Source organism: Stegodyphus dumicola, chromosome X2, assembly GCF_044657685.1.
Source record: "Stegodyphus dumicola isolate Sdum_Otavi_A_Nest chromosome X2, ASM4465768v1".
Lineage (NCBI taxonomy): Eukaryota > Metazoa > Arthropoda > Arachnida > Araneae > Eresidae > Stegodyphus > Stegodyphus dumicola.
The window spans coordinates 56,981,999-57,005,198 of NC_140781.1; the positions used below are offsets into that span (position 1 = coordinate 56,981,999).

General features: G+C 33.4%; 1 protein-coding gene across 3 annotated transcripts in view; it reads right to left on the bottom strand.

The window, feature by feature from the left end:
* Positions 1 to 23,200, bottom strand: part of LOC118200299 (zinc transporter ZIP3-like) — a 102,463-nt gene that overhangs the window by 35,697 nt on the left and 43,566 nt on the right. For all 3 annotated transcript variants that reach the window (XM_035372247.2, XM_035372248.2, XM_035372249.2), the window contains one exon: positions 3,381 to 4,784. In XM_035372247.2, the coding sequence (XP_035228138.1) occupies positions 3,381 to 4,235 (855 nt within the window). In that variant the 5' untranslated portion in view covers positions 4,236 to 4,784. The remainder of the gene's footprint in view (positions 1 to 3,380; positions 4,785 to 23,200) is intronic.

A 23,200-nucleotide genomic window follows, 5' to 3' on the forward strand; every position in this document is an offset into this window, starting at 1 on the left:
TTTTTTTTTTTTTTTGTCTAAGAGTGTATTTATGTCACACTCGGAGAAAACTATGAAAACCACGCCTCCAGCTAGTTCGTAAAAGGTAAACCCTCGGTATTTTACTGTTTTTTTTTTTTTTTTTACATTAATAGAATATTGAGATTTTTATTTATAGAACCTTTCCACTTGCCGTGTTTGAACCTCTTTTCAGAATATTTTTCATCTTATTTGAAGGAATTCTATAGTTAGAACTCTATATCAAGTATGAATATTGAAAGCAAAATAAAACTAGTAGCTTTTTGGGGAGTCTGGAAAAGCACATGCACAGGGAAATCAAATGCGTCTCATACAACACACCGAGAGAAATACAGAAAGCTCATAATTTGTTGACCCGGTTTTAAATGGAAAGAAATGAGCCATATGAGATATCATAATAAGGTTTACTGCATTTGAAAGAGCCATTCAAGCGTTAACAGTCTGTCGCGCGAATAGCTTTTTGTTTTTGTTTCTCCATTTCTACGAGCAATGTGCCGAGGAATAATCTAACGCTTTCACAACCATAAAATTATTTCACATTATTTCAACTAATCAATTAATTTGTTTTGCCCCTTTAGTATGCTTCAGTCAGGCATGCAGAAAATTGAAGTTTCAAAAATCTTCGCGGCATGTGCATAATGCTTGTCAAATGAATAAAGTGCAACATAACAAATACTGTTTTGTTTAATGAGTGAAGGATCACAAAGGGCTTGCCACAGCTTGTCCGTTGTATATATAAATATATGCTTGGCGTCATAGCAAGTAACAGGTTTCTGGGACAATATATGTACGAACATTTCAGAAAATTGCGGTTTATTAATTAATATTCGTTACGTGTCAATAAAGTGCATTTATCTTACATTTTGAAACCAGAGGAGTAAGCTTGCTGCCGCCTTAGTATTAGAAAACAATCTTTTCATTATTTACAGCAGTAAATTATCTATTGCATTTATTCATATACATGAAGTATAAAAAAATTAGGTTAGAATAAAGTAAAAAAAAAGCAATAAAACGGCAGTAAAACAAAGAATATTTATGATTTTTGGAGCAATTCTTGATGAAAATATCGAACCAACTGGGAACGAAACGAAATAAAAAGAAATCTCCTAAATTCGGAAATTTAAGCTTTCTCCCATATATGTATTTTAAAGCTATTTAATTTGTGAAATTTAGCTTGAACTTGACGCAAAAATCAAACGGACAGGAGACAGAGGATTCAACCACACAACTCAGCATTAGCGCTTAGCATTGTTCTCCAAAGAATGAAGTGTAGCAACAGCAAAACAACACTTTCCCGCTGAGATCTATGTCAAGATTGCGCTCATAGCGTTTTACTTGAATGTGAATTTCCAAATTGGAATTTTTTTCGCTTATGCACCTGTATTAAGTTAGTAATCAAACTTTCTTGGGGTATATGTAGGGGGGAGGAATGTTTAATTACTAATCGGGGAGGAAAAAGAAGACTAAGAAAGAAGAGAATCTTTTTTTGTTTAATATATCATGTCAATTTCGGTAATTTAAGTCAATAACCCCAACTATTGAAAACGTGATTCTCAGTGCAAAGATTTTCATGGTACTTAAGCATAACAAATTTTTTTCAGTGATCATAATAAAGACAAAATATTTTTTATAGGGCAAAAAAAGCCGTTGTTTTAAAACAGAATGCCAAATGTTATTCTGCGAAATACGATCACTTCACAGACCAGGAAAGAATTAAGAAAAGTCTAATAAGCAATATTACCGGGTAAGAGTTCTGAGGGAACTATTAAGATTATTATTATTCGGTTATTTGAGAAGAGCATACAAGTGAGGTAAACTCTAATCGAACTGGACAACTGACCGGGCACATTTAACGTCTCTTGCATTGTTAGCATAAAATGTATTAACATGCCTTTCCAAGTAAACAATTTCTAAGACAGTAAAGATTCCTTCCAGTTTTGCCCCTTATCGTTCAATGAAAGCATGTGCACAAGTGATATAATACAATTGGAAATCCATGCGCAAGAAATTATACCCATGTGCAATATTGGTAATAGTTGAGAAATATGTCTGATTATAAAAAACGAAAATTTAATTATGAAACCTTAATAAATAAAATGAATTTACAAATCTAATTATATCATCACCATTCACTAAATTTCATCTACACACACAATATTCAGAGTGCCCACAAAAACCCTCACCTAGCCTTTATTTTCGCAACCGGCCGGTAATAGACCCACTTCCAACTATCAAAGTTTCTTAAACGACGCAAATATGAATATTTTTAAGTTAAAAAATAATTTTGTGTAAAATACGAAATCTAACGTTATACTCATTCCTTCGGTTCCTATGCTTATATTTAGGAGAATACTGTACTCGTTATAAAAAAATAAAACAAAACGTTTGACTACCCGTACAACAAAAACTAACCGAGATATTTGATAGTAAAAACGAGAATCGTATTTAGATCCCGTACACAAACTGAAAAGCGGAATGTTTGTATTGTATCTAACTAAAAATAAAATATCGTTCAGAAAAAGTTTTCTGATGTTAAGAAAATAATGTGACAAGCAGTTGTATTCAGATTATTCTGAATAATAATGAACATTCTATTTTTTCCTTCAAAATTGAGACCTTATTCACATAATCGTATAGAATTCATGTTCTAGAATATACTAGCGGGCTTTGGTATTGGCACATAGAAGGAAAAAAAACTATTTTAATACCAAAAAAAAGTAGAGATTTAGTATAAAATTAGTCTTACTATTGTTTTCACTTGAAATCATTGTTAATGTAGAGTGTAGAGACATTATGTATTTTTTTTTTTTTTTTTGGAAGCAGGAGAAGTGAAAAATGAGCAACGCTTCGCTGGGAATCGAACCACGGACCTCTAGAATACGCGCTCAGCGTTCTGACCACTACACTACGAAGGCATGCTAAGAAGACGGGAGAAATACCTTATAAGACTAATTTAAAACACCTCTTTCAATAGATCTTGCAACCCGATGTTTAAAAGCTAATATTGAAAAGGCAAAGCTCACGTAGAAAATTAATATATATAATACAAAGTGTACAATTCCTTAAAATAAAGCATATTCTTTAAACCACTATACAGAATTCAAATCTTTGCATTTTTTAAACCATTATTATTTTAAGATAAATGACATTTATTATAAAATGAAGATTACAGTTTACTAAATTATAGTAATAAAACGAATATAACTAATTTTTCAGCTAATTAATTATCAATATATAAGCTGCATAACATACCAGTTTTAGATAACTATAACAAATATTAACCATAAAAATTTTACATTAAAGTCTCTAGAGAAATGGAAGAGTACTTCCATTTTCATAAATAAGAAGTTTGGACAACGTACCTGACCAACAGGAATAGAGGCTGAGAACAAGACGGCTAGCTTCAAGGCCGTAGAAGCAGGTAAATGTAATCGGGATACATTCACTCCCATAGCGAACGCAACAAGAAGCTCATGAACAGCTACTCCAACTACTAAATTCACTAGAGTTGGAACTGACGTCTGCAAGCCAACGGCTAGTCCCTCGAACAAAGAATGTACTCCTAAAGACACCAAAAGCATACCCAAACGGATTCCCGTTTCACCTTGCATAATTTCTCCTATGTCGTGGCTGTGACCATGATTACTGTGACTATGATTACTGTGACTATGAAATTTTTCTGGTGAACTCACTAAAGATTCACTGTCAGATCTGCTGCTTGACACTTTAACAGAAGCTGCTTTTTGAGCATTGTCACTATCGCAGTCCACAGCAGACACGTCGCACACGTCCTTCAAGGCACATGATGTCTGAGATGAATTTAGATCAATTTTGTTACTTCCATCGCTACTTCCTGATGGAAGAGAGGTATAAGTTGCATTTTTTTCTTTATATTCCAAGACGCATTGTTCAATACCCAGAGCTAAAAGAAAACCTATAAATATCACAAATTCAGAGATTGGGAAGTCTGATGTAATTTTATATGCTTCAAATACATCTACAAACATGCTTCTAACTTCAGGCATCAAACCGACAAAAAATGTTGCCATAAAAACTCCTCCAGATAAGCAGTTCGCCAAGCTGATTGCCATTTGGTAACGAGAACCTACAAAGGTCTCTGGTTTACGACCTAACCACCAATACGGCAACAGAAAGACGGTGACCATACTTAAAAATATACAAGTTAGACTCATTAATTGAGCACTGATGATATGCATTTTGAATTTTTTTATCACAGATAAAATAAATCTAGTTTTCTTTTCAACTATGTAGCTGTATTCTAAATGCAATTTCAAATGCAGGTCCTTAAGTTAGCCTACCGCAGATTATATTCGTTTATAAATATTTATTTAGGGAAGAAAATTAGAATCTCTTCATATTTTCAGAACACAGTATTCATAAAATTTTCGCTAAATCCAGTAAGCATAAAGTTCTTACTCTATTCTCACCAAAATCATCATTTGCCGCTCAAGCATAATATAAAAAAGCAGCTGCTGCCAGAAGTTTTATCTAGCGGCATACATTTACCAATCTCAGAATACAAGATATGAAAACACTCCTCGTTATGTGATAACAACTGTACGGGTAGTTGAAAGTAGCAGGTGTTCTTCTTGATGTATTGAGCATGGGTTAATTATTTTGCTAGATGAAAATGCATATGCTATGCAGATGAAAATTTCACTTCCAGTCTCTGGTGCATTTGTCATTACTGTTATATGCAATTTTCTATACGCCGAAATAATCAAACAGGACAATGCAGACGGTATCTGCAAAATAAATAAATATTTATTACATTAACGAATTTAATAATTAATAAATAATAAAATACAACATTAAAGTACAAGTTTGAAGTTATGAATCCAAATAGTCATTTAATTCAGTAAATAACAGTAATTTAACTGCTGCTTTGAAATGCCGATCGACGCAGTTTCATAAATGAATTCATTGTGCAAAGTTTGATTAGTGCAATGTTAGTATCATGATAAAAAGTTTACTTTTCTGACGTTCAGAATCTAAGAAATAAAAAATGAGTTAACTTCTAAACTATATTGTAACAAATAGGATATTAAAAAAAAAAAAAAGACTGTTAGTTCCTTACAGAATAATTGTTTTAGTAAAAATTACACGAAAAAAAACTATTTGTGAAACGAAAACTTCAGAAGAAGAAGGCATGGATGTTTGTAAGTGTATAGTATCTGTGCAGTATGGAGGCACGCAAAATACACAGCGAGATGAAAGTTCTCTTATGTAGTTTGGTGATAGGGAAAAGAAGTGGGAGACCGTCCACTAGATTGTTCATCTAAATTGGGTCGAAACTTAAGAGCTCCCGCAGAAGTACTACATTTGTATAACCAATGGTGAATTTGGTGTAAACAGCCACTTGCGTATTTGGGTAGAAAATATACAGCTTGCCTACGTAATAGTTTTCAATTCAATTTAATTTAAAAGTACAACCGTTGCCAAGAAAAAGCATATAACCTCATGAGAAAAATCTAACTTTCTCTTCAGTTTGTATGCTTAAGAACAAACCAGGCATGGCCGTCTTAACGTATGGGCCCACTGGTCACTTGCTCGAAGGTCCCTCAAGCAAAGGATTTCATGCTATCATCACTAATGCCTAAATAACGGTGGAAGTGGCCAAAATTATCGTAAAGTTGTTATGCAACATATGAAAGAAAATGCTATTTTTAATGAGAATAATATTTCGCTGTAATAAAAAATATGGTATGCATTTTATTTGAAAGAAGAATAAAACTAATTAGGCTTTCAGTAATGTTTCTTGCTTTGTATTCTGAACTAAAACATTGCACAGAATTATCCTCTGGATCCGAATTTAAATCATGTTAGTAAAAGTTGTTTCAGAATTTTAGTGATAATACTTCATACACTTTCTCTGCATTGCCTAAGATGAAATTTTGCTTTCTCTGCATTGCTTTTTCAACTGTTTCTGGCAAAATCAGACTATTTTCGGAAAAACATACTGCGCATTAATAGTAAATAAATAACTTTCTTTGTGATGAAACTCAATAAAAAAGTCTCAAAATATATTAGTTTGCCCTTAAAAAGTATATTACTTGTCATTTTGCTCACTTATATTTTTCCAAATGTTCCGGGCATTTGAATTAGCTATATTATAGTCATATTTTATATATAGACTTAAAGGGGCGTACTTTTTATATTAGTATTCTTTTACTTTTTATGCATAAACGGGAATTCGTTCTCAGTTTTCAAAACACAGTTAATTAAGAGAAATGTTTGTTTTCCAGTAACTTAGCTCGATCAAAAATTAATGGTTAGAAATTAGAATATGAATAATGCACTATCCCCCATCTTTCCTTTTTTAACTTTTTGAGATAAAAAAATTAAGAAAAGGAACGTATCTCTTTTATAATTTACAGAATTGTTACTTCCTCTAGATTTTTGAATCTGAAAAATATGTTACTTAGAAGAATGGCCACTCAATTACTTTAAAGTTCACAAATTACAAACTTTTTAATCTTTAGTTATGAGCTGAAATCTTTTGATATTCAATTTCGAAATTTCATAAATTATGCATCCTCCATTTTTTCATATCTTAAATTTTAATCCCAAATTGCTAAACAGGCTAATCTGATAGAAGATATGCACTTAGCCTAGTAAACAAAGTTTCTGGATCATATTCAAATAAACATTTAGATCAATATACCAATATTTGGATTTTAAAATAAAAGGTACCTAGATATAAAAAATACAAATTTTAATGCATTATATATAAACTGTGACCTCGTAATAAATAAAAATGCCTGGAACATTTGAAAAACTGTATAGGTGACAGAAATATTTTTCTTTATATGAAGTAAAAATTATGTTTACGATTATTGATTACACAGCACATTTCTCCGTAGTCTTCGAAACAAATGAATGGTGGAGAATTCGCAAGGTTTTAGATGAATTAATAAATAACAATTTTAAGTGAAGGACTCTAAAATGCAGCACAGAGAGAGAGACGGCGGCCCTGGTGCCCCGAACGACAAAGCTGGATACAGGGGTTGCACAAGACGAAACCCAGCTCTGTGTGCAGTATTCTGATGGCCGTATACGTGTCTGGAGGCTCCAAGGAGACCGTACGTCGCCCGCTTGCATTTCATATCGGCATAGGGACCCTACACCTGATGTGATAGTTTGGACAACCATTGGGTACGCAACACGCACATCTCTAGTTCGGATCGACGGTAATTTGAACGCAGGTCGGTACATTTCAGACATCTTATGTCCAGTGGTTGTGCCCTAACTTCGAGGCCTGCCAAACACCATTTTTTAGCAAGATAATGCAAGACCAGATGTTGAACGTCGTGTTCTGATCTTCCTCGATACACAGGGTATTCGACTGCTGCCCTGGCCTGCACGGTCTCCAGATCTGTCACCCATTGAAACCATCTAGCCATGGGTTGCTGAGAGACTGGCCCGCCACACCTTTTCAGCTAATAGGGTCAATCAAGTGTGCATGGTACTTAAAGCAGCATGGAATGAGTTGCCCGTTTCTGTCATCCACGCCCAGTTCGACTCCTTGCCTAACCAGGTAAGGGCGATTGAGCTGCTACAGTTGGCAGATATTTCTACTAATTTCTCACCCTTATAAACCCCCAGACTGCTTAATAATTTGATCATTTTGTTTTCATGCCATACTGTATACGCACAATAAATATCCTTTTTGTATTTGCTTTCCTTTATGGTGTTGCAATTTTAATGGCCAAAGTGTACTTTTATTAAAGGCCTATCTAAAAATCATAAAGTTAACACAAGTTAGACCTGTTTAACGGGGATTAAGCCTTAGCCACTCAATGAAGAGAAAGTTGCGCGTGTGTAAATGTGTAGGCTGACTCAGCGAAACCGTCGACCAATGTTTGCTTGGCTGTTATTGGACAGCTCTTATTTTTTTTTATTTTCAATGGCAAATTATGAACAGTTACAGCAAAAAACAAGAACAAGGAACACAGAATACAGCAACAAAATGTAAAAAAAGTTGTAATAGAGTCCATTAATCTAACATATCGCTTGCCTCCAAGTAACGCTCGGCGAGAAAAGTCTTGCTCAGAGCAGGATAGTAGAGAAGATGTGCGGCGTCCATCACCTCTCCAGAGCTGCACAGAGTATATATCGGAAAAGGAACAATTTTGAATCTATGAAGATGATATCTTAGGCAGTCATGTCCGGTGGCAAGGCGGAATTCAGCGACCGCTCTATGCCTTGGGCCATTACACAAATTCGGGACAGCATTCTTCCAAACTTATGAGAAACAAGATGATAGAAATCTTCCTGAGCACGTACTTTGAAAGATCTAATAAGATCACTAACAGTATGGAAAGGCATAGGACGAGAAATATTCTGCATGCTTAAAGCACCCTTTTTTGCCAGGAAATAGGCTTTCTCATTACTTGGAACCCCACAGTGGGAAGGAACGCACAGGAGGACTATAGTTTTCTCAAGTGATGACAGGTTTTTCTTAAATAATGTCGACAATCCAAAATGTCCTGCGATATGGGATTTTTTTATCTGAAACGGCAGTCAACAGAGCAGCTCGAAAGTCACTGAGGTCAGCTCTTGTGAATTTTTTCAGGTGGCATGTCAGCTGGTACAGAGCTCTGCGAATCGCAGCAATTTCGCCGTTAAACGCAGTACCTCGGCCCAAGGGGATGTAGAAAGAAAAAACTTCAGAGAAAATTCCGGCACCTGCATTAGGGCTATCAGACAGGAGGGATCCATCAGTAAAGATCCGAAGCCATTCTGGTTCGGGGTAAAAAAATTTTAATACTTCGAGAGCCAGGGCTCTCAAAATAGAGGGATCCGTATTACTTTTGGTTACTTTTTGAGCCAGTCCTTTCTGTATGATTTCCGGAAATGAAAACATGTTGATGATCATTTCCATGTTTTCTTCTAAACTACGGTGGCATTTTGAGAAAACCATTCTGAGATGGAAAAAAAATAAACTGTCTTTTTTTTTTTTTTAATCAGAAAATGCAATGAAAATTTGGCTTCACAGGAATCTATGACAGGACTTGTTTAAATCAATAATAAAAAAATACTGGAAGCTTCTAATCTAATAAATTACTTCGAACTAGTGAAGCTCACACCAGTGCAGAGACTCATTTCTTTGTCAAATAGCACCGTTGCCAGAAAAAACAACGATTCGGCTTCCAACATCTTTTCTCTATCGCTCTCTCGGAAACCACGATTCAAGACTGCAGTACGTGATGCACCTAAGTGGCACCAATCATGTTAATCAACCAGAAACGTGGAACTTTGTGTGATATTCTCAATTAAATTTCATCGGTTGGTCACGTTGCCTGATTGGCGTTTTTAATGGTCCATGTTTATTATGTTTACTCACATAGCTATTACGAATCTTCACATCAGCAAATGCCAAAATGTCTTCTTTATTAAAATTTATATATTGGTTGAAATTAAAGGAAAAGGAAGATCTTGATTGCTTAAGAAAATTTTCTTGACTGGAATAACATTAAGATGCAATAAAGACAAAAAATATTCATGCGCTTCTCGAAGTTTTGGCAGAAGAATTGTTTGAACATCATTTTCCGATAGTTCAAAAGAAGGTGTTTGGTGACTTTAAATGTGCACTGAAAGTTTTCAGCATGAACAAAACACCATCAGGCTTAAACTAAATGGAATCGGAAGCCCTCATAGATTTGGCATCTTACAGCAAAATAAAAAGCCGCGTTTCAAAATCAAAGTCTACAGAAGTCATAGCTGCATTTAAAATATGAATTCAAAAACTTGTGTGAGGAAGCTTTTTCTCAAATGCATATCTGTGGAAAGCGTGACTCCCCGCCTATACTGGTATCAAAACGAATTACCAAAAGTCGCTTAAATGAAGACCAGACATTTGTCCATCCTTTTCGTCAGTTGAACCTAAAATAAGAAAACTGCAAAAATATACAACCACAAGTGTTTTTATTTAACATCAGTTTACGCTGCGCCTTAACTCTCTCACTGCGTACTTTTTTTTATTAAAATAGGTTCAAAAATTGTGTATTTAGCATACTCGGCGGGTATTTGAGAGATCAAGGTTGGAGTCCCGGCAAGGGCACTGATCATTTTTCATGTACTCCTGCTTCAAAATAATCTAACGACTCTACATATCAAAAGAAATAAAATTCAGGTATTAAGGAGAAAACTTGTTATAGGTATTCAGTTACGGCAACGGTTATTCTTTTCACATACATGTACTGTGTAAATTATAGTGAAAAGGGTTTATTGATTATCGTTAATAATGTGAAGGTAATAGTTTTCTTTCATTAAAAAATTTTACACGAGTACACATCATTAAACTGACATAACCTTCGCCACATACTTCCTTTTATTCAGGAAATGACATTAAAGTCTTTTTTGAATTTGAGAGAAATGCTATTAAATTCCTTCAGCGCAAATTACCCGAAGTAATATTTAAACTAATTTAACCTGGCAACGGGAAGAAATGTTTCCTCAGAGCAGCAGATCTATGAATAATTTGACACGCAAGATGAAGATTAAATGTAAATCACTTTTTCCTGTCCCAGTCTAATTTAAGTGATGCTTCCTAATATCGATACTACCACGAGTCAGTTTTTACACTATGCTTAATGAAGTTTTGTATTCGATTAGGAAACAAACTCAAAACAAGACATAACTTTTTTTCAAATAAACTTATATACATTAACTTTTTCCCACCGTCTGAAAGTAAAATTCGTTACAATTAAAAACAATTTAAACAAACTTTTCATTTCCTTGCATGTTTAGATTGGAAAAGCCTGTTTGAATAATAAATAAGTTAAAACGCAATGTTTGTTTTCTTAACCAGTGTTATTGAGGATGACCTTTCCTACCATTCCTTTTAATTCGTACATTGAGTGTTCTCCAAAATAAGGCGCGCATATGTAAATTAATTAGTAATTAAAATTGCCTTGAGAGAAAGCATTGCATATAATTAAGATTTGATCATAAGTGGCTGTGCTTAACTTCAGAGAGTTCTCCCTTTCTGGTCATTGGGATAATATTTTGCTATACTGCAAGAGATTATATTTCGCGAAGGAATATTTCACGATTATAAATGTAAACATTTGGAAATTAAGCATGACTCGTCATAGTAGCATCTGCCCGATTAAAGCTTGGTTGTTAATGAGGTAATGAAATATTGTTGGATGACATCTACTAGTAACCGTTCGTCTCTCTAAGAATGACTTTTTCCCTTGTTTATGTGTGTGCTACTTTATAAATAATGAAGTAAAATTTGCAACAGTTTTATTATTCTTAGAAGCTACAGAGATTATTTTAGTCAAGTTTACAAGCGAAAAAAAGGGCTTAAAAAGAATTATTTATTTTGGCATACTTGTATTATCAATGAATTTAGTTTAAGTGCAATAACTTGCTCAAAGATACCGGTAAAACACTAAGAAAACGTTAGGAAGACACAGCACCGTTACCAAAATACGCACAGCTTAAGTTTAGCAAAATGTAACTAATTATTAAGTAATTTTATACCTCCTTAAGTATTTAATGATTTACATATAAAAATTATAAAAGCAAAGCAATAATTAGAAATCATGGTTTTATTTAACACTGAATTTCTTCTATATTTATGCAGCATGTTTGAAGAAATGTGCAGTTTAATTTTACATATTTATTAAAAATGTCGCTACTATATACGCGAACCTGAACAGACTACAATACAGCGCCTAAAAGCAAAATTTCCTTGATATCCTCACACCAGCGGCAAAGCGGATAAGTCGCTGAACACTGGCAGTTCAGTCCGGGGTTCGAATCACGACGAACGGCTGAAACAACTGGCTGCACACGAGCTAGTTTTTCTTAGAAAATCATCCATCTCCTTAGGCGGATAGTCCTTAGGTACTTTGCCAAAAGTAAACAAACCAAACCTTTGATACCGATAAACAAAGAAATAATATATGCATTACATTATTTTTTATCGCAGTAAATTATTCGTCTCCTTTCATTTATGTGGCAGCCAGCACTTTTCTTAAATTTTAAAAGAAGCCATGTAGTATGTACATTAATGAAACAGAAAAGAAACATATGCCTCGAAAACTATATACTTTTACAAAAGAAAAGGATATGCCAAAAATTCCTTTCTAGTGTAAAAGCGATAGTTAATAAGGAATATTTAAACTTGTACTTGAAAGTTATGAAATGCCTCCCACACTACTTAAAATTAGGACGAAATAACGAAGAACTAAGTCATTTCTTGTGATTTTAAATGACAACAATTAAAATAAAGCTATGCCATGCGTCTTTTAAACATACAACACGGCAGTATTTGTTTTAAAAAAAAAAGATTCTCAAGAATTCTGCATTACATAATACGTTATTTTATGGAAATGCCAGGTTTTCGCAACATGGACGATACATTTCAGCCATCAAGTAAACAGTGTTTATGTAAGATTAGTTAGCATTTTGTACTTTGCTGCAATGTGAAAAGTATCTTGCGAATATACGAATATTTTAATGCGAATATTTTAATCCACCTCTCCCGAACAATGAATATTCAGCATCATCAATTACGGATTTTATTTTATTTCCAGTGAATAAGCGTATGGTATATTAGTAGCAACATTTCTTAGATAGAACAGAAGATACCATACCGTGCCTCATTATGCATCAAAATTCAAAATCGATTGATAGGTGGTATATACTTTTTATTTCAATAAGCCCTTCATATTAATTTTAATTAAACCGAGGATAATGTCTAATAAAGAAGTAAAAAGTTATTTCCCGAAAAGAATAATTACAGAAGAAAATAAACGTAGGAACAAGCTGATACCAATGCGAACGAAATAGATATTAATGCAGAAGGTTCTACGATATGTAGTGTATTTTTTCACTTAATTTGAAAGGAAATTATTATAAAAATCATTCGAGTTGAATCGAAGATTTATATTTAGTATGCAGTGTTAAAATAACGACTATAAAGGCGTTCAAGATTTTCCAACGAAAGGTATTAAATCATAACAGATATATATAAACATATATATATATATATACTTCTTCAATTTTAAGCTAAAAAATAGCAATTTTTTTCACAAAAAACTGTTTTGTACGGTACAATTCAAACACCCTTCTTACGATCAACTAAAAATACCTAACATTTTCAAAAAATATCAACACTTGCTTCCCGAACAACAACTCCAAATTAAGCCCTGCTTTAAATTTGAAAAGAACTTAGGTCAACTAGTTATCAACCACCACGAGATTCAAGAAAATTGCATGTGTCATTGCCAACAGGCTCTTTAGCAAAAATACGTCGATCCTTTCCACCAACATGTGATAACAGGAGATCTTAACATCATTGAAGACTTAGAATTACGAGACCTTTTACAACTTGGCACCAAATTTCGTCCTACGTTTAGAATCAATAAACATCTTTGCCTCAGACAATTCAATCAAGATCTTGATAAATTTATCATGTTAGCTAGTAATAAATCCAATTTACCTACTACCACATTTCTTGAATGGAAAGCTGCACTGATTACAGAATTTCAAAATTCACTCTTCAAGGCACCTTCTTTCAACTCTCTACACAATAAGAAACGACTCTTTGATCTAATCAACAAACTACAAGATAATTTTATCATTACCAAAATTGACAAAGCTAGCAACAATTTTAGTGTTCTCTGAAAAAAGTTTTATTTCGACCTTCTGCACAAAGAACTAAATAGTAATGGCACTTACCAAAAAATTACCACCAACACCAAAATTCTTATCAATAAATTTAACGCACTACATAAAAGACTCAAGATACATCCACGGAAATATTATAACAGATTCGCAAATCTCTATGCCCTTCCAAAATTTCATAATTCAGGTTCATTGCCAATAGTACCGAAAGTTATCTTAAAGAAATAGATTATCTTTTTGCAAAAAAACTTCGTTTAATACGTGACTTGATTAATAACTATGATTTTCAAGATCTGCATTGCAACTGGATGATTTCAAGTAACGAACTCGTAATTAAGACAATTAATTCAATTAAAATCGACCATATACAATACTACGATTTCGAAAACCTTTATACTACCTTACCGCTTGAAGAAATTCATACCAACCTACTTGCTCTACCAGATATAATTCCTCAGATTTCTACAACAATTGATAACGAAAAATGGCAACTTTTTCTTACAAGCATGCTTTTCAATAATTATATTCTCTTTAACAATTGTATCTTTAAACAAATACAAGGGATCCCAATGGGTGGAAATTTTTCGAGCTCCGGCTGCGAATTATTCCTTTTCACAAGAGAATTGACATTTGTCCGATCTCTGGACGTAGCAGAACAAAAATTTTTTCAACACGTTTATCGTTACATTGATGATATCATAGCCATTAACAACCATAACAAAATAGAAGCAGCTAATATCTACCCAACCAGCTTAAAGCTAAATAAAACAAATACGGTGCAAGATAATGTAGTATACCTTGACCTTAATATCACTGATTACAATTTTATTAAAGTCTACGACAAGAGGAGAGAATTCACTTTTTCTACACTAAAGTTAACAACCTGGAATTCTAATATTTCCAAAAGAATCATCATTAACACAATTTTCTCACAGCTTCTTAGAATAAAAAGGATCTGTGATACAACAGAACACTTACAAGAAGTACTCTACTTCGTCACAATTTTGAAAAATAACCAAATTCCTAAGAAAATAATTAAAAATACTTTAAAAAAAGCTGGCATTAGCCTTACCAATTTTTAGATAATTAGTTTTGGATAATGAAATTTTCTGCTTAAAGCATATTGGAGGGCAGATGATGGATGGCTAATTCAGATTATCTAATGTAAAAATTGTATAAATGTAAATGTACAGTTAATTCTTCTTCAAACATTTACTTTCCTCCAAATTTTTTGGCACTCTACTTTAATACTATTATGTAATAATTTTAAATTACTTAGAAGGCCAGACTCTGCTTTTATTAACAAAATCGGGCCTTTTCATTTTTCATAGTAGCTTGACAGCCCTCTAGCTTGAAGAATGACGACTTTATTAACAGATGATTATTTTCCAATTTACACTTTCTTTCTGTGGCCAAAAATAAGTAATTTTAGCTGAATTAGCCATTTTCACTTATTTTTAACAGTTTTGTTCTTCCTACAACTTGACTGACGCCATTTTGGGTTTTTCCGTGTTTTTTCTCGTTTGTGACCCCCTTCTGTAAAAAAGATGGGGACCGGCCAACTTTCTCTCTCAGCCCATTGGCCTCTTCAGTTTTTATAGCTTCGCACGATGACGTCATTATACGATAAGGAAGGTTAGTTTGAACAAGAAAGGATTTTTGCGCCCTTTTCCAAAATTTTTTCGGAAGCTGAGAACGGAACCTCTCAGGTCAGTTTTTTCGTTTTTTGTATAAGTTTTTTGGTCCTAATAAGACCCTGCTACGTTTTTACTTACTAAATTGAATACATTTTTTTACTTACAATGTCGATTACACTTTTTTTACTTACAATGTCGATTAAATTTTTATCTGTTTACAGCACCTTTCTTCTAATAAAAGTTACGAAGTCTTTAAGGTAAAGGACCAGCCCGTACGTTGATGTGTATTTTGACTAATAGCAAACCGCTATTTATTTCAATTTATTATTTTTATTTTATTATTTTTCTACTTTGATTTTGATTTTTATTTTACATCGCTCGGAATCATAATAGCCTTTGACACGTTAATGTGTTTTTCAGCGGACGCGTCGGGAAAAAGAGACAGAGCAGTGGAGCTACTAAAAAGGATTTATTCCAAAAGAATTTTTTCGGAAATACTAATATACTTTTGTATAAAGTTTTTTTTCGCATTAAACAAGAGCTTCAATGGTCTGTTTCGGCGAAACGCGTAATGGTATTTAGCCTATTTCGTAGATCAGTTTTTTTTCCCTTGAAAAGCCAACTGAGAGTGCGAGTGGGCTAATATACCATTTTTCCGCTATTTAATTATTGTTTTTGTAGCTTGTTTTTGATGCTTTTTGTGTCTTTTTATTATTTTTTTAATTTTGATTTTAATTTTTATGTATTGGCATATTATATATTGGCAATTTTAATTTTAATTTTTTATGTATAGGCAATTTATATATTGACATATATAATCCATGTTTTTGTAACTTCCTGATATATATATATATATATATATATATTCTGTCCATCTTTTTTTCATGTGAGTTAACTTTTCACATTACACAACTGTCAGATTAATTAATTTTTTTTCGTGCAATAGCAAGTCTTCCAGCACTAAAATTTGGCAATTTTATCGCGCTTATACAGTTTTTCCAGTTTACCAGGCAAATTTCTTATTGTCTATGTAGTACTATGTTACAACATTTCGTGGAGCTACAGCTCCTGGTAACTTTTTAGCAAGGTTGCTGCAATGTTCCTACCTACTACTATTCTTTCAAATCTTTTTGCAGCATTATGCGCAAAAGTTTTTGAGACCAGATAGGTCTTTCGTTTAATTACCAGTTCGCTTTACATTTTCTTTTTCAATTAATTAATTATATATATATATATAAAACACTAAAGAATGCAAATAAAAAATACAAGCTTAAAATTATAAGTTATTACAATGATTAACAGACAAGCTTCCTTAGTTCTTTAATTAAAACATCGCTTAATTTTCCCAGATCGTCAGAAGCATTCTTTTCACCCATTTCATTATTTTACCGAGTTTTGCAATAAAGCTTCTTACCACTAACACACTCTGATTTCTGGCAGAGGATTGCAGAAGTGGTTAAAAAAATCGATAACTGTACATCAGGAAATATTGAAAATCTATACTAATATATAAAATTCTTATGGGAGATGTGTGTAAGCATGTATGCATGCATGTGCGGATTTAATGCAAAAACTACTAGCGTATCGATTCAAAATTTTGCATGTATTTAAGAAATGGGTTGGATTAGGGGTCATGGCTTTCAAACATCACAAAATTGTGGTCTATTCCAGGGAGATCCGTTCATTCTACAAGATGCGCCCACGAATTTTCAATAAGTGTAAATGCCGCACGTGTTTTGTGTTTCTCATTTATAGCATCTGTTAAACATTTACATAGCCACAAAATTTACGGACTGCAACATGGTGAAATCACATGTTCTTCCCTCATTGACAAAGAATATTCAAAGATGAAGTTAACTACAGATGGCAATCGCAACGCCTTCTAAAAAATATTTTGATTTTGTTTGCAACTATCTAAGTGGATAAATGTAGTAATTCAGAAAGTTTTTTTTTTTTTTTTTTTTCATTTTTATTTTATATCATTTTGATACTATTTTGATCTACACTCACTTTAACATACGTGCTTTAGAGAATAAAGATAATGATTTCAACAAGTAATTCGATCAAGTGATTGTGATTTCAACTATTAATTGATTAAATTTAGCCATGGGAAAGCAGGCGATGATATGCCTCAGGCTTATTTGAATTACGGCAAAGCAGGCGAATGCTATCCCGTCTAAGCGTTTGGTTTTGGTTTGGTTTATTTAATTACGGCAAAGCAAGCGAGGGCTATCTGCCTGGGTTGCCTTCGTGGAGGACTTTAAGAGAAACTAGCTCGTATACACATTACACATGGGGAAAACCATGAAAATGCCAAGACAGCGAGCCCGTTAGCTTGGAATCGGACCCAAGTCAGAACTATCAGTGTTCAGCCACTTTACCGCTATCTAAGCGACATAAGATGGTGGCAAAAATGAGGAATCCCACACTGTTAGTGGAGTACTTATCAGAGATCCCAATGGAATTGTCAAAATAAATACAAGAGTTCTGACTTTAGCTCAGTTTTAAAAGTGAACTCGTTGCTATCGATGAAGGATTGAGCTACATAATGTCATTTTTAGACCCTAAAGCCATCTGGATTGTGACTGATAGTCGTAGTGTCATCCAACATTTGTCAAACTGGATTAACGTTGGTGACAAAATTTGAACTTAAATTCTCACTAAATTAAAACAAGTCTCGTCTTCTTGCGATGTGCAGGTTCAGTGTATCCTCTCACATGTGGACATTTGGGGAAACGAAGAGGCTGATGACCTGGCGAAGAAGGGTGCCGAGGAGGTTCTATCCACTTCCTAATTGTCTGACTACCTTGAGCTGGATTCTGCCAGAAAACATACTGATAAAATGACTTGGCTTGTCCCTCTGGCACATTCTTGGTACCGTGTTGAAACCCCAGGCGGATCCCTCGCTATGAACTGAGACAGATGCACCCAAACATCACTCTCCCGTTTTCTTATTGGCCATCTAAGAAGCCTTGCCTTCCAGGATGATCAAAAAACCCACCCGATTTGTTCGAAATGTAACAATGTGCAGACTTCTCTAGCACATATTCTTAGGTGTCTGGGTTTATCCTACGACGACCTATTAAAGTTTCCTATACTAGTCTATGACTTTTTGAAGGTGAATAAACTCATGGATCTCGTCTAGCAGTAGCTGGATTTGAGGATTAGCAACAACAACACCGCTATCTAAGCGAGGGGATGCCACCGTAGAGGTCATTTTGAACGAAATTGGTTCACATTCACGTTACACATGGGAAAAACTCTTAAAGCTAGGCTATTCGCAGGGACTCGAACTACCACAAATTTTACTGCTCCAATTCAGGTGGCATTCTTACTTTGAATTCAGTCTTTTTGACTTTTACTGAACGATTTACAAGCTAAAGTTTAATTGAATTAATTTATCGTTATTAAATGTCCCCCCCTACAGTTCTCTAGATTTCTGTATTAAATCCATTTTTATTGGGTTAGGATTATTTTAAATGTAGCTATTATCATTTTATCTTTAATCCGAATCTCTCTTTTTTTTTAATTATCTTTCGTGGATAGGTACACAGTCGCACCCCGTCATAACGAACTTCGAGAGACCAGAAGTTTGATTCCCTGTATTCGATTCAATAAGAAAAATAGATTATCTTACAGAATAAATTAATCAAAAAAAATAAATAAAAATTAAAGTAAAATTTAATTGCAATTATTATTACGCATATTCATTAAATTTACGGTTCATTCTTTATCCAGTTTCTACAAAATGTCTGGCAAAGCCACTGGGCTTTGAAGGATTTGCCCAGATATTTTCAGATAACGGCGTTTTTTGAATGGTGAACCATTTTATCAGTTTTTCAACATCTCTGTACTCCACCTTTCTCGACTTTTACCTTCTATTCAAATTTTTTCAATCAGTAGAAATTATACAAGTTCCACTTTTTTTATATGGTACCAGTTTTAGATTTGAATAAATTACATTTCTGAGAGATTTCGATTTGGCCGTATCCATTTTGTATTTTTCGAATAACGTTCACCTTAATTTCAGACAGAAGATTTACGTTTAAAACTCTCCATGCGGATGAATTTTTGAAACAGGAACAGAGTGCAGAGAATTTGGTCAAATGAATATATAAGAGTATATGTATGCTCTTTTGAAAAATATGGAAAAGAAAATCATTTTATCGTTTACAGGTCATATACAATGTCCAGTGTGAATCCAGTCATTTCTCTCAAGATATGTATGGCTGCAACTTAAAGAATCAATAACCTTTATAAACAATATTATGTCTTGCAGAAAACTTCATGCAAAACCCCTAATTGGAAGACAGAACTTGGAAATCATTTATGCTCAAATAAAACAAACCTGTAACGATTAAAAATTTTCGTTCCCTGAAATAAAAATCAACTGCAGACTCATAAGATTCACTGCTTCCTTTTTCCCTGAATGGCGAAAATTTCCATCATATCATCAGCTTTGAATATATTTCTGTCTCACAGTTCAATCAGAAAATGAAATCGGTGAACCCATTTATGATTTTTGGTCAAGTACACCAAACGGGCACCTAATCCAGTGGGCCAGCTGTTCTGTCGATGGCGAAAAGAAAGTACGCTCTGTGGTGTCCTAAGATATGCATACCGAGATCCTCCTTTTCCTAGAGTTGAGGCTCACATCTGTCTCGCACAACCTTTGTTTAGAAAACCGAAAACGCATGGATAAAGAAAGATACAATGAAAAATAGCGTTAAGTTCCTTTAAACATGAAATACGGATACTAATACATTAAGTGAATTAAACGGTGGATGAATTTAACGGCTAGTAATTTTTTTGTTAAATCTTGCAGAAATTCTGGAAAAACATGAAAAGTAAAAAATAAATTTCAATCGAAGATATCCATACAGCTTGTTACATCCGGGTTTCTTACTCTTGAAGGTTGCCTGCAGCAGTAAAAATGTTGAATTCATAAGAAAATGGACGGGGCCAAATGATTCGTATATTATATCTGGAGGCTTGGTATCAGCCGAATTTCTTATAGCTGGGTTCGACTGTATTATTATAAGGTATTTCTCCCGCCTTCTTAGCATGCTTTCGCGGTGTAATGGTCAGCACACCCGGCGCGTATTCGACAGGTTCCGGCATGGTTCGAGTCTCGGCGAGGGCATTGCTCAGTTTTCATGTCTCTTGCTTCGAATAACCTATGTCTCTCTACATTACAATCTATAAAAAAGTTAAGACTTTTTAAAGAAGCAAAATAATTTTTTTGAATCTTTATAAGTTCAATGCCCAAAATAATATGTTAATATTAACAAATTAAAAAATATGCCAAAGAATTTGTTAAACGTTATTATGTAAGAAATGTTCTGATTGTCAATATTATTATTATAACCGGATATGTTATGACGGAAAAATGCTGATATTTAGTAATTCGAATTTAAAATCAAACTCACAGTATATGTTAATCTACTTAGTGACGACTCACCCAGCTGTCTGAGTTTGAAGTGTAGTATACTTTAATCAAGATCATTCAGAACAGATTTTTGTTTTATTTACTTTTTTTTATTTATTTATTTTGTGTGTGTGTGTGTATTTTGTTTATAGATTTCAAAATATTTAGTCTCAATTTGAAAATTAAAAAAAAAATATTTTTTCAAAATTAAATTGTTTCTACTTTCTGAAACTTATTTTAATTTGCGATATATTTAATTTCAATGAAAAGAAAAATAATGCGTGCATTATAATTTTTAATAGTGGCTATTGCTCCTTTCACTACACTTTTTGTTTTTATTTCACATAATGCTCTCGGCTAAGAAAATGACGCTGTATTTAATCTGTCGACATAGTAAATAAAAATTTTTAGAAATGTCCCAGAGAAAAAAATTACTCTTTTCATGGAATTTTAGACTTAAACAAGTATTTTTGTCCTGCCTGAAAATCTGGTTTAAAGTCCACGTTAACTTTTCGGTATGAAAGGAAAATCAATACAGCTTATATTGAGAAACGCTGCTTAGCTATTATCTGATCGCATCTATTGCGACCATCAATGAAAGAACGCATATATGATAGGGACTGACGTATTTGAGAAATAAAGTAGCTGAAAGTAATTCATGTGAGAATGGCATTTTTTATGTTCGTTTTTCTGACTACATTGGCTCAAAATAGAAGTGGGACACATGCATTTTTACATTTTATAAAGCAGTTTTAACATAAGAAATAATTTAAATAAAATATAAAACAGCCTTTATAAATCATTCTTTTTCCAATGGCAGATTGTAAACAATAACAAATGTAACCCAGTCTATTAATCTATACAAGGCCGGATGTGGTGGTCTCTTTATTATGGAGGCAACTAATAGCTGGACCACCATCGCCTTTTCTATGGAGGGACGGAAAGTTACAAACATGCCTTCTCCGGGATTCGAACCCAGGCCCTCAGCATTGCAGTCAGCTTGCCTTTATAAATCAACGTTCAAATATAAAATAAATTATCATAAACAAGCAAAAACGTTGGTCACGACTAATTTAAAAAAATTAATTAAAAAAAAGGAAAACTAGTTTGAATGACAGTCGGATAGCTTTATAATTTTGTGATTTCTCTTATTTAACACTAGGTTTATGGATATTTTTGAATACCTACATTTATGGACACCCGCTGGAAACCACATATTTTCTTAAAAAACGATTAATTTAATTTAAAAACACACTCTTAACACTAGAACAACCAATAACCGTCATTTCGATGGATTTGTAATTGTTTTTATTGGTATTCTAATTCTATAATGATACTGCTAATACTTATAATAACCTAATACTTTCTTCTCGATCGTCTCCGCTCGCACTAACTGAAGATTTTCCTAAAACATCTTGACATGACTGGGACACAATGACTGCAGATTGTTTCTTAGCCTTAAGCCTAACGCTTTATGTTTATGCTTTAGGCACGTACGATTGGCAGTTAATCACGATCAGTACGATTCAGTTACGATCAATCAGTACGATTGAATCAGTGTCAATCAGTACGAGTGACAGTTAATGATATATCCCTTGCTCTGGCCAACCGCGGTGCGTTGATGTTGGGTTCGAAGTTAACGAAAGATAGTATTTCAGTTGAATTATGATTTTTATTTAGCATCTACGTCCTAACTACTTTCATAAAATAGCAGGTTTATTACGATTAACTATGAAACTAGCGCTGGGTATGCATTATACAGAACTCTGAAATTAAAGGACTGAAGGGGAAATAAATATCGATAATTGTCAGCATAAATTAGAAAACTATGAAGTTTTTATAATTTTGCTCATGAAGCCAGAGATCCATCAAAATGACGGTTGCCATAAATCTAGAGTTAAAGCTTTCAAAAATTTTCAGTAGTTTCCTGTTTTCAATGTACAGAGAGATAGTAGTTTGTTTTTTGCTTGCCAAGTTTCGTTTTGATGATTAATAATAGGAAAGTAATCTGGACAAATGTCTTTGGAAATTCGTGAGCTTATAATAAAGTACCTTAAAAATGTGTTTTCAGTAAAAAAAAAAAAAAAAAAAAAAAAAAAAAAAAAAAAAACACGTTAGAAAAATAAGCTGGAGTTGTTACAAATTACATGAAGCAATCAAGTGATTTAAAACAAGAACACCATCGAAAGTAAATCAAAACCAAGCAAATGAAATTTTTTTGCAGATTTTGAGTAATGTTGGATGGTATAGGAAATAAAGAAAACCCAAAATTAAGTGCTCCCAAATTGGCTGCCGGACAGCAAGAATTATTCCGAGAGAAAATAATTTCGATAAAAGAATTGCTAACGAAAAAATTCTTTCAGGTACAAGGAATCGTTTGAAGAGATTGACATTTGTTAAATTTCATTAAAAAAAAAAAAAGAAGACTTTTCGTTTTGATGGACAGTTTTAT